The 13136-nt window shown below is 50.6% G+C and overlaps 1 protein-coding gene across 3 annotated transcripts in view; it reads right to left on the minus strand.

Moving 5' to 3' along the window:
• BIN3 (bridging integrator 3) overlaps window positions 1-11760 on the minus strand; it is a 52175-nt gene extending 40415 nt beyond the window's left edge. Inside the window, exon 1 of one of the 3 annotated variants that reach the window (XM_006263896.4) lies at window positions 11693-11760. In XM_006263896.4, coding sequence (XP_006263958.1) covers window positions 11693-11700 — 8 coding nt within the window. In that variant the 5' untranslated portion in view covers window positions 11701-11760. The other 2 variants (XM_006263897.4, XM_059730724.1) reach the window with 2 other exon arrangements.
• Between the last annotated feature and the right edge of the window lie 1376 nt (window positions 11761-13136).

Here is a 13136-nt window from a genome sequence, read left to right on the forward strand (position 1 = left end):
AAACAAGGAAGCGGAAAGATTAGAAGCACTGATATTATTTGAGATCTGAGGTTACCTGACATACTTGCAACTGCATTGCAAAGCTTCAACAAGGTGCTGCTGGCAGCTGAGAGGTACTCCAACGATTTGACCACAAGACCAGCACCAGCTCTGCCCAGGTCTAACATGTGCTGGCTTGCCTTGGCCAGGTCACGTTGCATCAGTTTTCCCCATCTCTAAACTAAAGATAAGTTGTCTCCGAGAGAGACGCTGCCAAGACGCAGATGGGTCATACTGCCTTAGGAACCAGAGTCTCCAGATATTATTCTGTCTAAATACCAAGAGGATGGGCACAGCAGAAATGCATCCGACACGCAGGGACAACATTTCACATCCATCTTTCACTGCATGTTACAGACAGCCATAGACACTAACCCTAGGAAAATCAGGACATATTGTATGTAGCTTGGAGAACATGTGCGATTCTTCCTGTTGAGAGGATGCTGGGGTTGTGTTTGGGGTGTGAAGTCATGTTAATAAACAGCATAGGCAAGCTGAGTCATCCAGAGGATTTCCACTCTGGTCAGATATGGTCATTTATCACCCCAAGCAGCAGCAACGCCATCCAGATTCCTGGTCTCACTCCTCAGACTGGCAGAAAGAAGGAAGATCTTGGAATTGCAGAAGGGAGGCTCACCACACCACTAAAAGGATGGGGTGGGAATGGTAGGAAGCAGGGAAAAAAGTGTGGGTGGGTAGAGAAGCCTGAAAGCATCTCCTCCACAGGGATGTGGAGGAAACCCTGGAGGTGGGATGCAGCCATGACCCACGTCCTGGGAAGTTCCCCTAGCCACACACTAGATTTACTTGGCCATCCCACGTGCACACTCAGGCTCACATACCAAAGGCCGTCTCTGCTGGCTGCACTCAGTTACAGATGAATCCAGCAGGCAACGGAGGAGCTCTGCTAGGAAGCAAATTTCTACATACACTGCTCCTCTTTACCCCTGCAACCCCTTCCACTTAGGAACAGCCCAATGAAAATTGTATCAAAACATTTAAAGTAGAAAGGCACTTGGGATCTACTCTACTGCCCTGCAGGGTGTTATAACAAGGACACAAGTTCCAGATCAATCTTGGCCGCTCTTGCTACTCACTGAGCAGGGAAAGAGAAGAACTCCCAATATTAAAGTCCCTCTCCAAGTGGGGAAAGGCACTGCCAGTGGCTTTGTTCTCAATCGCAAGTGCTCATGATAGCCCCTCTTTTTCTGTATTGCTGTTGGCTCCCATTTGCAGAGAATTTCCAAATCTATTTCCCCCGCCATCTCATCGGAGGGGTGATCAAGTCTCATCTTTGGAATTTAAGGTTACTATCCAAGTGATATATCATCCAGGGGGCAGGGAGATGGTCACCTCCCAAAGCAGTCATTTCATGCAGCAGGCAGTCTCAAGGTGGACAGTACTGAAGAAGTTGACCTTCAGAAGTTATTTGGCAACCACAGAACCTAGAGGCTTACTAAGCCATGCTGCTTACTCCCACCCATGCTACACGCAGATACTGCAAGCCTATGTGGACCAGAGAGACATGTGAAGAGAGCACAGGATGACACCTTGGTTCTTCTGGAGCTGTGAAGTATCACCACAGCCATGGAGTTTGCTTTCCAGTCCTTGTGCTCACAGCAGAAGAGCCACAACAATTCAGAAATAAAGACAGAGAAGAACTGAAAACACACAGCCAAGAGAGGCAACAGCTGCACTGATACGGCTCCCCATAGGCCAGGGCAGAAATGAATCACTGTCTTGACCAAGTGACAGACAAAAAAAACCCAAATATATCTCTCTCTCTCCCTCCATACGGAGGAAAAGTCCCAGCCCAAACACCGCGGGGTTTCCCCCCAGTGCAAAGGCTGCAGTTTTGTACTCGTTTGCTCTTGTACTTTCACAGTAAAAGCTGCTAACCATGCTGTGAAATCACAGCATGAACATGTCCCGCCTAGGAGAGGCGCTGAAGCTATCTAGCGAGGCACTGAGAACCCCCAACTCCCAGACCCTTCACACTCTCCCCACCCAAGCCGTGTCAACCCAAGCACAGGTCACCCACACTGCAGGTGCAGCCAGGCACAAAACAGCTGCCCTGGCAGTAGCGCTAGTGTGCCGAGAGGACAAGTGTTTAACAACCGCATCATCTCCTAGATGGCTTTAAGGCTGACATGATTGGATGGTAAAAGATGCTTGAGTCCCTGCCTACACTAGTGACCTCAGGCACAAGCGCAGCTGCTGGAAGATGCTTAGCAAGATGGTAAGTGCACATGTGGCCTGGCAAGAAATGCTCAAGACCACATAGGGCCAGGTCCTTAGGAAGGTTTTCACTGCATGTGGACGGCGTGCTTGGTGCTGCATATGCAAGTAAACAATAGGTAGCACAATAGCAGCACCTCTGCTGTCCAAATTGGGAGCCCAAGTCTGCTCCCCAGCCTTAAAAAGGACACAAACTGATACCATGCCCCAGCAAGTGCCCAAGCAGCACAGGAACTGCAGCCCCAGCCTGGACAGGTGACAATGGCAGGAATGCAAGACATGGTTGCACTTAATATAACACATCACTCTGGATGCCTTGCTATGCTCCATGGTGTCCATGGCAACTGCAGGCACTGTCCCACCCCACTCCTCGTTCCTTAGACGAACTCATAGCAACCACTCCAAATACAACGCTAATGCAAGAGGAAAAAATTATTCAAATGGATCACAAACAGCTTATGTTGAGAGAGACACCAAGCCAAATTCTGCATCGCCTCTGGCCTGGGAAGCTCACGGGGAGGTCGCTGGAACTGCAGGAGGGGAAGCACCAGAGAATTTGGCTGGTGGCACTGGACACCTAGGAAATAAACTGTAAGATGTACACACATTATATTCCGGTTCCACTCCACCTAGAAAAGTCCTGGCTGCGAGCCAGTAAAGCAGTGTCAGAGCAAGCCCCTGTCGCAGGGAGAAACCCTCAAGACGTGAACACATTGTTTTTATCCAGTCTTGGAAAAAAAATAAACCCCGGGGACTTAGTCCTTTTTGGTCCGAGCCATCCGCCATCAACCCCAGCAATGCTAGATTGCAAGGTGTTTGGGGCAGACCCCGCCTTTAGGTCTTCCCACGAGCCAAGCACTGTGTCAGTGTTAAGCAACTAGAACAATAATGTCTCCCACCCATTCCAAGATGATAACGAGAAAACTAATGATATTTTACTCACCCATCAAAAGAAAATTACTCACGCCAGGCGCGTGGGCGAGCAGAATTTTGCAAGGCTGTTTTAGGCCCTGACTATGCTACAAAAATAACCATTTTCAGCATGGTTGTGAAACACCGTTGTGGTTCAACTGTGTTCTCGCAGCATTTTGTTTAGTTGCTTGCATGGAACCAGAGAAAATCCACGCGATTTTCATGGTAAGGAAGCATCCTTGGGCTGCTTTCAGCTGGGAATTTATAGATGGGAGAAAGTTACTACTTAATTCACTATTGCATTTACACATGGGTATTTCTGAAGTGCAGAACACCTTGGACTGTGCTCCCATCCACACTAGGAAACCCCATGCAGTTATTTTAACCTTGCAGTTATTATCACCCCTTCACACTTGACCAGGACTGTGTTGTGTCAGGGTTGACGGTAGTCTTATGTAGAGTTTAGATTATGGTTTATATGGGATGATTTGGATAGGGATGATCCTGCCTCAGGGAGGGGGTTGGACTAAATGATCTCTGGAGGTCCCTTCCAGCCCTGCTTCTCTATGATATCCAGCTGTCGGATCAAATTTTATTCCAAGTTAAGGCCAAAATCCTGGTTTGCTGAAGTCAGTGGGAAAAGACATCAAAGCGACTACAGCTGGGTCCCTCCCCTCTCCTTTTCCACCACAACTGGACTTACCAGCTACATGCAGCTCTCCACACAGCCGGGCTCTGCTCCTCCCCACCCGCATGCTGTGCTGCAGTTGCATGCATGCAGGCGCATTTATTGGCCAAATTATCAGCCGCATTAGGCTGATTCCCGATGCAGCCAATTTTCTTTATATCGGTACCGATCTGATATCAGACTGGCAAACTAGCATGTCTACAACCCATGGAAACACAGGCTTAACCCAGCAGCACTTTTGCAACTATAACCGTATTCTCTCAGTAAATACACACACTTTGCACAAGTCCAAGCAGGTAGAGCCCCCCCACCCGTTAGCCAGAGCCTCTGGGTGTGGCTTGTCTGTAGCAATAACCACCATTATGTTGGACCCGAGTTTGAACGTGCCTGCCACCTGCTAGCTGCTCTTGTTCCCCTCTCCCTCCCTCCCAGTTCTCAGCCTAAGTGCTGTTGCATTTCTCCATGATCCTTCCCAGGCACTCAGTAAGTTGTGCTCAGCCACTGCTCCAGCCTCTCTGTGCTTCAACTGTCTTGCAGAATGTTACTCTGAACCCCCTATCTGGGCTCAGCCCTGGTAAAAGTGTGGGGAGTTAAATATTGGGTCACTAAACAATAAAATTCAGCTCCTAAACTTCAGATGGAGGGCCATATGCTTCATTCAATTGGCACAAGCTACCTGTCAGCAGGTGTATGGTATAAAGAGCTTAGCCAAGGCACAGGACATTTCAACTTAATACATGCTACAATGTACTAAGCAAACGTTTGCACATCAACAAGCAAACATCATGGCATATAACCAACACCAGCTTAACATGTTTATACTCCCAGTAAACAGTTGCAATGGGGCTGAACTCCAAGCAATATGCCACACACCCAACCTCCCCTGCTCTCTTCCCTTCTGGGGTTTATTCCCACCTTCTCTACCTTCCCCCACTGTGATTGGAAAGCCATTAGCGAAGGGGGTCAGTCCTGGGACCCATTTTGCCCAAAATCTTCATTAACGACCTGGAAAATAGGATGGAGTTCACCCTAAGCAAGTTTGCGGATGACACCAACCGGGGTGGGGAGTTTAGTAGATAGGGCTAGGAGCTAGGATTCAGAGAGACATAGATAAAGTGGAGGCCAAAAAAAAAAAATCTCATGAGGTTCAACGAAGACAAGTTCAAAGTCCTGCACTGAGGACAGAACAATCCCATGCACCAGTACAGGCTGGAGGCTGACTGGCAAAGCAGCAGCTCTGTAGAAAAGGACCTGGGGGGGGAAGGAGACAGTGGACAATAAGTTGGATATGAGTCAACAGTGTGCCCTTGTTGCCAAGAAGGCTAATGCCATACTGGGCTGCATTGGTAGATGTGTTGCCAACAGATCAAGGGAAGTGATTAGTCCCCTCTGTACTGCACTGGTGAGGCCACATCTGGAGTACTGTGTTCAGTTTTGCCCCCTCTGCTGCAGAAAGGATGCAGACACATTGGAGAGAGTCCAGCAGAGGGCAACAAAAATGGTTCAGGGGCTGGGACACATGATTTCTGAGGAGAGGCTGAGGAAACTGGGCTTATTTAGTCTGGACAAGACGAGACTGAGGTGGGATTTAATAGCAGCCTTCAACTACCTGAAATGGGGTTCAAAAGAGGACGGATCTGGACTTCTTAGTGGTGGCAAATGACAGAACTAGGATAGGCATCTGGCTGGGGTCATCTGAACCCAGCACTCTTTCCTGCCTAGGCACGGGGTCGGACTCGATGATCTGTTGAGGTCCCTTCTGACCCCAGCATCTATGAATCTATGAAGGAGCAGTGGTCTCAAGTTGCAGCAAGGGCAGTTTAGGTTGGCTATTAGGAAAAAAAATCTCTCACTAGGAGGGTAGTGAAGACCAGGTTAGCTAGAGAGGTGGTACAATCTCCATCCTTGGAGGTTTTTAAACCCAACTCAACAAAGCACTGTTTAGAATAATCTAGTTGGGGATGGTCTCACTTTGAACACGGGGTTGGACTAGATCAGTGGTTCTCAACCTTTTTTGTACCAGGACCCATTTGTAAACATGGATGGCCAGTCCCAACCCAGTCAATAGTTTAAGTAGAAAACGGCTCCCTGGCCCTGTCCGTGCCCCTCACTCCTGACCTTCTGCCCCACCATGTGTGGAGTGGTGGCGGTGGGTGTGAGATGCACAGGGGTTCCCAAGCAGCCCCTCGCAGGCTGAAACTCTGCCAGCCTACAAGGGAAAATCCATGGTTTCCCATGTTTTTCTCCTTTAAAGGAGAATCCATTTTTAAAGCTTGTTGATCTATTTTTAGTTTTGTCACCACCCTTTTATATATTCTTGTGGCCCACTTTTGGGTCACAACCCACAGGTTGAGGAACACTGGACTAGATGACCTCCTGTGGTCTCTTCCAACCCTAATTTCCTACGATTCTGAGGGCAACGCCTGCTTTGGAAAAAAAAAGAGAGAGAAAGCAAAGTGGAAAAGAAACCAGGAATAGATTGTATTTAGTTCCAAGAACCTCAGAACTGTGCATTATAATGCATTAGATGCCTGCTGTACAGTGCCTGGAGAACACACACAGTATTAGTCTCTGACTTTCTGCTCGCTTTGAGGAAGTAGCGGGCAGGGCTGGGAAGAAGGGTGGTCTGGAGATCATTGCTACACTTTTCCTTCTTTTCCGTAAAGTGCCCTGGGACCTTGAAGTCTCAGCTGCAAGACGACTTACTTGAAACTCACTGGCAGGATGATACTGAAGTCTCAGGACGATGAGGAACGCAAATAGTGCTGTTCTGTGACTACTGCTACTACTTTGGTCACAGACTTGGCTGTGGTCCTCTATTCTTTACAATTAAGCCTGCAGAAGCTGCTAAAGGACCTGTGCTTAGTGATCTCCTATTTACATCTTCACTGACTGTCTTTCTTGCCTACATACTAGTTTCTGGCTTCTTTACTATTCATTCCACCCAGGAAGAGCACACACCAACTGCAGATGCTTCCTCAGGCTGACGAAGGGTTTTTAAACCTGAAAGCTTGCTAAGAATTTTTTTCTCCAACTACTTAGTTGGTCTAATAAAAAAATATCAGATTTACCCAAAGAACCTTGTCTGCCTAATGCTCTCCAAGCACTTCAGTGATAGGGCAGCCCAATACCCATTACAATGCAAATGCCCAGCCCAAGTAGCTCAACGATGACAAAGCCAGGAAGAGCCTCCACACAACACCTTCTCCCCATTATGGTATCCTCCTCTGGGCAGCACATCTAAGAGACAAGCACCTAACAAACACAACTGGAATAAAGCCAATGCGGCTCCTGACAATCAAGGTTAAGAAGATGCCTTCTTTGCACACGCAAGAGTCTTCCCTGAACAAGCCTAATTTTGCTCCAATTCAGATTTGCTCTAGAACTTGGAAAGTGCAAAGAATTAGTAACACACAATGGAATCGCATCCATCCTTTCATCACAACCAGGTTCCCTGGCCTTGGACCTCAGGGGAACCCAGAGCTCTCTACAGCAATGGTGCTCACTCAACCTTTTTGCCCAGTGGGCTGGAGGGGCAGTGCCCACTCCCTCTACAGGCTGGATCCCAGGGGCGGACTCAACCCAGCACCGGGGTAGGCACAGTGGAGCCTCATCTGGCCTTGGGGGAGTGGGGGGGAGGTGTTGCAGTTTGGCCCCAGTTCAGCTGCATGGGGAGAAGAGGTGGGGAGGAAGCTGTTCATGGTCCAACCCGGGGTGGGGGGCGGGAAAGAAGGTAGTGAAAAGGGGGCCAGGCCTGGCCTGACTCCAAACCAACTGCATAGGGCATGGTCTGGCTGCAACCTGTCATACAGAGAGAAATGGGCAACCTGCCCCGGAGGGCTTGGGACTCTGACCATGGGGAGGGCTGGAAGTACTGCCACCACTCCCCCGTCACCAAATTTCCCAACCCTCCGGGAGCACTGTAGGCTGGACTCCAAGGCTCTGTAGGTCACATTTGGCCCATGGGCTGGAGGTTGAGCAGTCCTGCTCTACAGAAATGAATCTGAGCCCCACACTACACAAGGTCACTCTTCCCATTTTGTAGACAGGGACCCCACGGCAGAGCTACTTCCTTAAGGCCATGCAAGGAAGCAGAGTCAGAAGTAAAAAAAAAAAAAAAATCCAGCTATTTTGACTCTCAGTCCCTACACAAACCTCAGCTAACCTCTGGAACAGGCAGTTCAGAGCTGCAGACCATTGTTGAGAGGCAGCATGCTCAAACCAAACAATTAGCAACAGAGCTGCAGCACAAAGAAAACTCTTGGCCTTGAAGGCTTGGAACAAAGTTCCTTCCCTCTTCCCACAGAGCACCAAGGGGGAGAGGCAGAATTGACATTACCCATTTCTTCATAGTGACATTTGGGAAGCCAGGCACGAGCCCCTGAACAACAGACCCCCTTGACATGCATGCCATTCTGCAGGAGATCTTGTTGCAGCCTTGTTCTCTCAGAACCGCTGCAGCCAAAACAGGCTCAGTATGACCTCAGGAATCTTCCTACATCAGAGGCCGCGCGTCATTAGGACCCTTTCCCCTCCGAAGACGTAGGCAATTCCAGACCTGAATGAATAAGACAATTCATTCAATCAGCGGCAGCGCGACTTCACACTGGCCATATCTGCATACATTAGCAACTATTATAGTTGGCAAGGCCTGCCAGGCATTGACAACCAAACTGAGCACGATTGTGTGTTCTACACACAGATGAACAGCCACAGAGTTCAGGACCCTCACATTCACGTGTACCCAAGGCCACGATACGCGCAAGGACTGACGCGGGATCTGTTGTGGAGGAAGAAAAAGGAGTCACAGATTTCAGCCGAGTAGCTCCACCCTCCAGAATGACCCTTTGCTCCTCCTCAGCAGCAGATGAAGACCTGGTCTCCTGGTGAAGGCCACATATTTTCCATGCAAATTACGGCAGGCAAATGTTCCTGAAAAGAGGTAGTCATTTTGAGCAGCTGCATTCCTGCACACTGAGAAGCTACATACAGGCAACTTTTAGGCTCGATGTATTTTGCTTGATGCCAGGCAAGTGGGACGCACAGGCACCTACCACACCAGGGGACATGTCTGAACTCTACTTATTCAGCATTTTATGCCTGTCCACTGCATAGTTAACTCCACGCAAGTTACTCCTGGGGAAGAACAAATACACAAGAGACAAAACAGCTGAACCGCTGTGCTTGCTCTGGCCCAGCACTCAAGCAGTATGGAAGAGACCCCTGCACTGAGCCTGCTCCTTAAACACCTTCCCAGAAAGTACTGAGACATTGTTTTTACTGTCCAACGCCTTCTCCCAATATACCCAGAAGAGGACACGCACCCAAGCTAAACCACAGGACAGCTACACACAAACTGCTCGCACGCCTCCACTACAGCAGCGCTGGTGTGGTTCTGCCACTGAGGAGGGGCTGCAAGTGTTCACATGCTCCAAGTCTTGCTGACAACTCCAGCTTTGCCAACAGTACTCAGGAGCACTATAGTGCTTATAACTTATGTTAACTCTACAGCAACTTCAAGCCCCTTGGAGTAGGCAGGCACTGAGCACGTAGCTATGCACCTAGTAGTACACAGTGACAGTGGGATTCTAGATCTGTGGTCTTAGTTGCTTCGTGGCTGGCATGTACCGTCCGAGTCTTTCCTTCCCAGCTCCCAACTTCAAGCTCACCTGGGATTCCAGAGCCATGCAAGTTTCCTTAGCATTAATTACCAACAGCAGTAAAGACATTTGTTCTGCCATACTCAAGAAGAAAAAAAAATAAAAAAGAGCTAGGAAGTTGTAACAAGGGCAGAACGTAGCTCCCAGAACAAAAAAATCTCATAAACAATGCTGCCCAACACCCAAGTTAGCTAGAGGTTGTTGTTTTTTTTAGCTTACAATGCATACAGAGCAGGAAAAACAAACAAGACTCTTCACCTAGAGAGGAAAGAACTTCCCATGTGGAAATGGAAAACCTTCTCAACAGATTTCTGACCACAGCCTCATTAAGTTCCTTTTCAGACTGACTGCTTTTCTATTTGCTTAGCCTTGCAAACTCAACCTACGAACTGAAAGTCAGGCCAAGGTCTTCCTTCGCCTTACACAGCTCGCTCATCATCATACCAGCTTTGTCTCTGCATGACCAGCAGCAGCGATTTTTTTGAACACTAAAACTAACCCTCCCAAACGCACACAGCTAACCAACGTGAAAACACAAGGGAAGTTGCACATGCAATCTGTCCCACTGCAACATTTTGTTTCCTGTACTGAGCTTTTCACAAATTGACTCAAACAGGATCATTCAAAGTATTACCCTCCGATTAAAACAGCTTGCCTGCAGTACAATGTTCTTCTACACTGTTTTCAAACCAAGCATTGCACAGTTGTGCTACTAGATGAGAAGCCAGATGTGAAACCAATTGCTCATCCATTTTCATTGCTGGACTAAACAGAGCTTTGCCCACATATACTTGATGCAAAGTAAGAGCATACAGCCTAACAGTGAAACGATCAGGCTTTTAAACCTGGGGCTGGCAACTCATTACTGAATTTGTTGTTCAGGGCACAGCACTTCCTCCCTCAAAGAAGGTAGGCAACGGTTTGGTTTTAAGATGCAGCTGTTTATAGCTTATGATGCAGCGAGTGTTGCGGTACCCACAAAAGCAGGAATGATGCTAGTCTGCCGTGCAACTTATGAGAGCAGTAAGACACTTCCAGGAGAGATTACTTGAAAGCCTAAATGCAGCAATGAGTGCTTACACAGGTAGCTCACTACAACACAGCGGTGCACGAGTCAGGAGGAAAAGCAGACTGATTAGGCCACTTGTACCCCAGAGTACACATCGTGACTTCCGTTCTTTAAGACAGGATCCTACTGACCACCTAAAACACGGCCTTCAACCAGGAACTGGGAGGCCGAGCTGCTCTGATTGAACACACAAGGCATCTGGGTCCCGTTTTATCAAGTCAGATCTGCTGACTTCACAGATTCAGCAAGGTTTCTGCTTGCTGTTAGCCCTAAAGCGGCAGCACCGCTCCAGCAGAGCGCTGGGACGTGTGGAAACCTGGCCCATCACTGTGGTTGTCAACAAACTTCTGATCCTGGCGCCTTTATTACTCAAGATGACAGGAGGCGGCAGAGAACGCCGCTCGCTTTTTCAACTCGCAAGCCGAGACTGTGGCGCTGGCAGCTAGGGGAACAAGAAAACATCAAATATTTGACTCGCAAACTGAAACGGTTTGATGTGGCATTGCTGAGAGAGGATTAAAAAAAACAAAACAAAAACAACAACAACAAAAAACCACGCAAAATCAAAACAACTCAGCCGCCAGCTGCCTCAGGTTCGCAGGGCGCCCTTTGCTGAGCAAAACCCGGTGGGGAACCAGAGGATGGAAGAGCAAGCAGCCAAACGCTGTGCGTCGGCTGGGCCCGCTCGAGCATCACCTCACCGAGGCACGCAGGCGGCCACGCGGGACGGGGCCAGCTGGACTTCGTGAACGAAGCCCCCCATAATCACACGGAGGTAAGTAAGTACATACGACTAGCAGGAGGGGAAACCCCGCCCCGGCTGCTCCCTGCCCTTGTCTGCAGGAGTCTCCCGGCCAGCTGGCGGCCCGGGGGTGCTGCGGGGCGGGCGCGGGGACCGGGCCAGGGCCAGGCCCCGGCCCCGGGCAGGGCAGGGCTGCGCTGCAGCGGCCGGTGCCCACAGACCCGCCCGCTCCCCCGAGCCGGAGGCGGCCCCTGCGCCCAGCGGAGCGGAGCGGAGCGGAGTAGCAGGGCCGGGCCGGGCCGGGCCGGGGGCTCCCCGCCGGGCTCCCCCGCGCCCCCGCTCACCAGCTCATGGCCCCGCAGCCCCGGCGCCGCTCCCGGAAGGACCCGCTCCTCCGGAAGTGACGCCACAGGAGCAGGGGCGGAGCTGAAGCCAAGCCCCGCCCCTGCCTCTGCCCGGCGGCGGGAGCGGTACCCTTCTGCCGCTGTGATGGCACAGGGGAGCTCTCTGACGGCACTCGAGGGCTCTGTGGTGTCCCCACGGAGCTCTACGGTGTGACAGCGGGCGCTGTGATGTCACTGCAGAGCGCTGTGATGTCACAGCGGGGCTCTGTGATGTCATCAGCACTTCCTCTCCTCCGGCTGCTCCTTGGCCCTAGCGAGGGGCGAGCGGGGCGGCGGCGGCTCCGTGCCCAGGAGCAAAGCCCCTGCGGGAAAGGCCCCTCTGCCCAGTGAAACACCCACTCGGCGCCTAGGAGCTCGTGCTCGCCTCTGCCGCCCTCTCCGAGCCCTGCCGCACGCTCATTTGCGCAGTGTGATTGTGAGTTCACACTTGTGGCCGCTCTACATTTCCTGCACGCTTCACCCGCCCACTGTGTCATACAAGTAACAGGCAGCGGGGCCTCCGGTGCATCTCTGCGCATCCTTGTCTTAGTGCTTATTCCCCCCAGGGCATGTACAGGCCTTTAAAAACCAGTGACCTTCATAGCCCACACCCGCAAGGGTTAACAGACGCAGGTGATGGGTGTGGGAACAGAAGCCGAGAGACTAGGACCCATCTGCTCAGAGGTGACATCTGATTTTTAGCCCCTGCATTTGGAAAGCCCCCCCACCCCCAAGCCTGGGTTTTGGGCACTGTGCAATGTGACAGCTCCTGCTGGAGCCCGGTGGAGCTCCAAGATGTTTAGGGCTTCTGAAGTCGGGAGCCAGGGGGTCAAACTGAGCATCCGCAACAAGCTAGCCTAAGGTGCCTGACTCCGGGGAAATCTCTCCAGCTCAGCGGTGGGCTGCAGACTGTGGGCTGAGGGACCCTGTTAAAGTCAACAGGGCTGAGATGCACTGGACAGAGCTGGTCAAGGTTTAGGACCCATTTCCCAAATCCGGGACAAAACTGCCAGCTCAGATGCTGGCTGCAGCCCTGAAATTTAGGGTTGTCCTGGAAAATTCAGGATTGTTGGTCGCTGGAGCCCCCACCATCCCCCAAAATAACAGTAACAAAGAAGTTAACTGCACTGACTTGTCCAACCTCATACAGTGAATCACAATCAGAGCACAGATTAATTCAGGGGATGCTGGGTCCTCCTTGCCCTCGGTCCACTGGACAACAGTACCCCTCTGGAAAGGAGTAGGGAATCCTACACGAGAGAACCGCTGCCCCATCCCTTCCTCCCATGGGTGGGATGGTGGTAAGAGGCCACCTTGCTCTTAAAGGGTGGTGGCCACCAGCTCTGCAACCCCTGATGTACTATCAAGAGAAGTGTTGGGATACCTGCAGGAAAGCTGGACACTG

This window comes from Alligator mississippiensis, chromosome 7, assembly GCF_030867095.1.
Source record: "Alligator mississippiensis isolate rAllMis1 chromosome 7, rAllMis1, whole genome shotgun sequence".
NCBI classification, from domain to species: domain Eukaryota; kingdom Metazoa; phylum Chordata; order Crocodylia; family Alligatoridae; genus Alligator; species Alligator mississippiensis.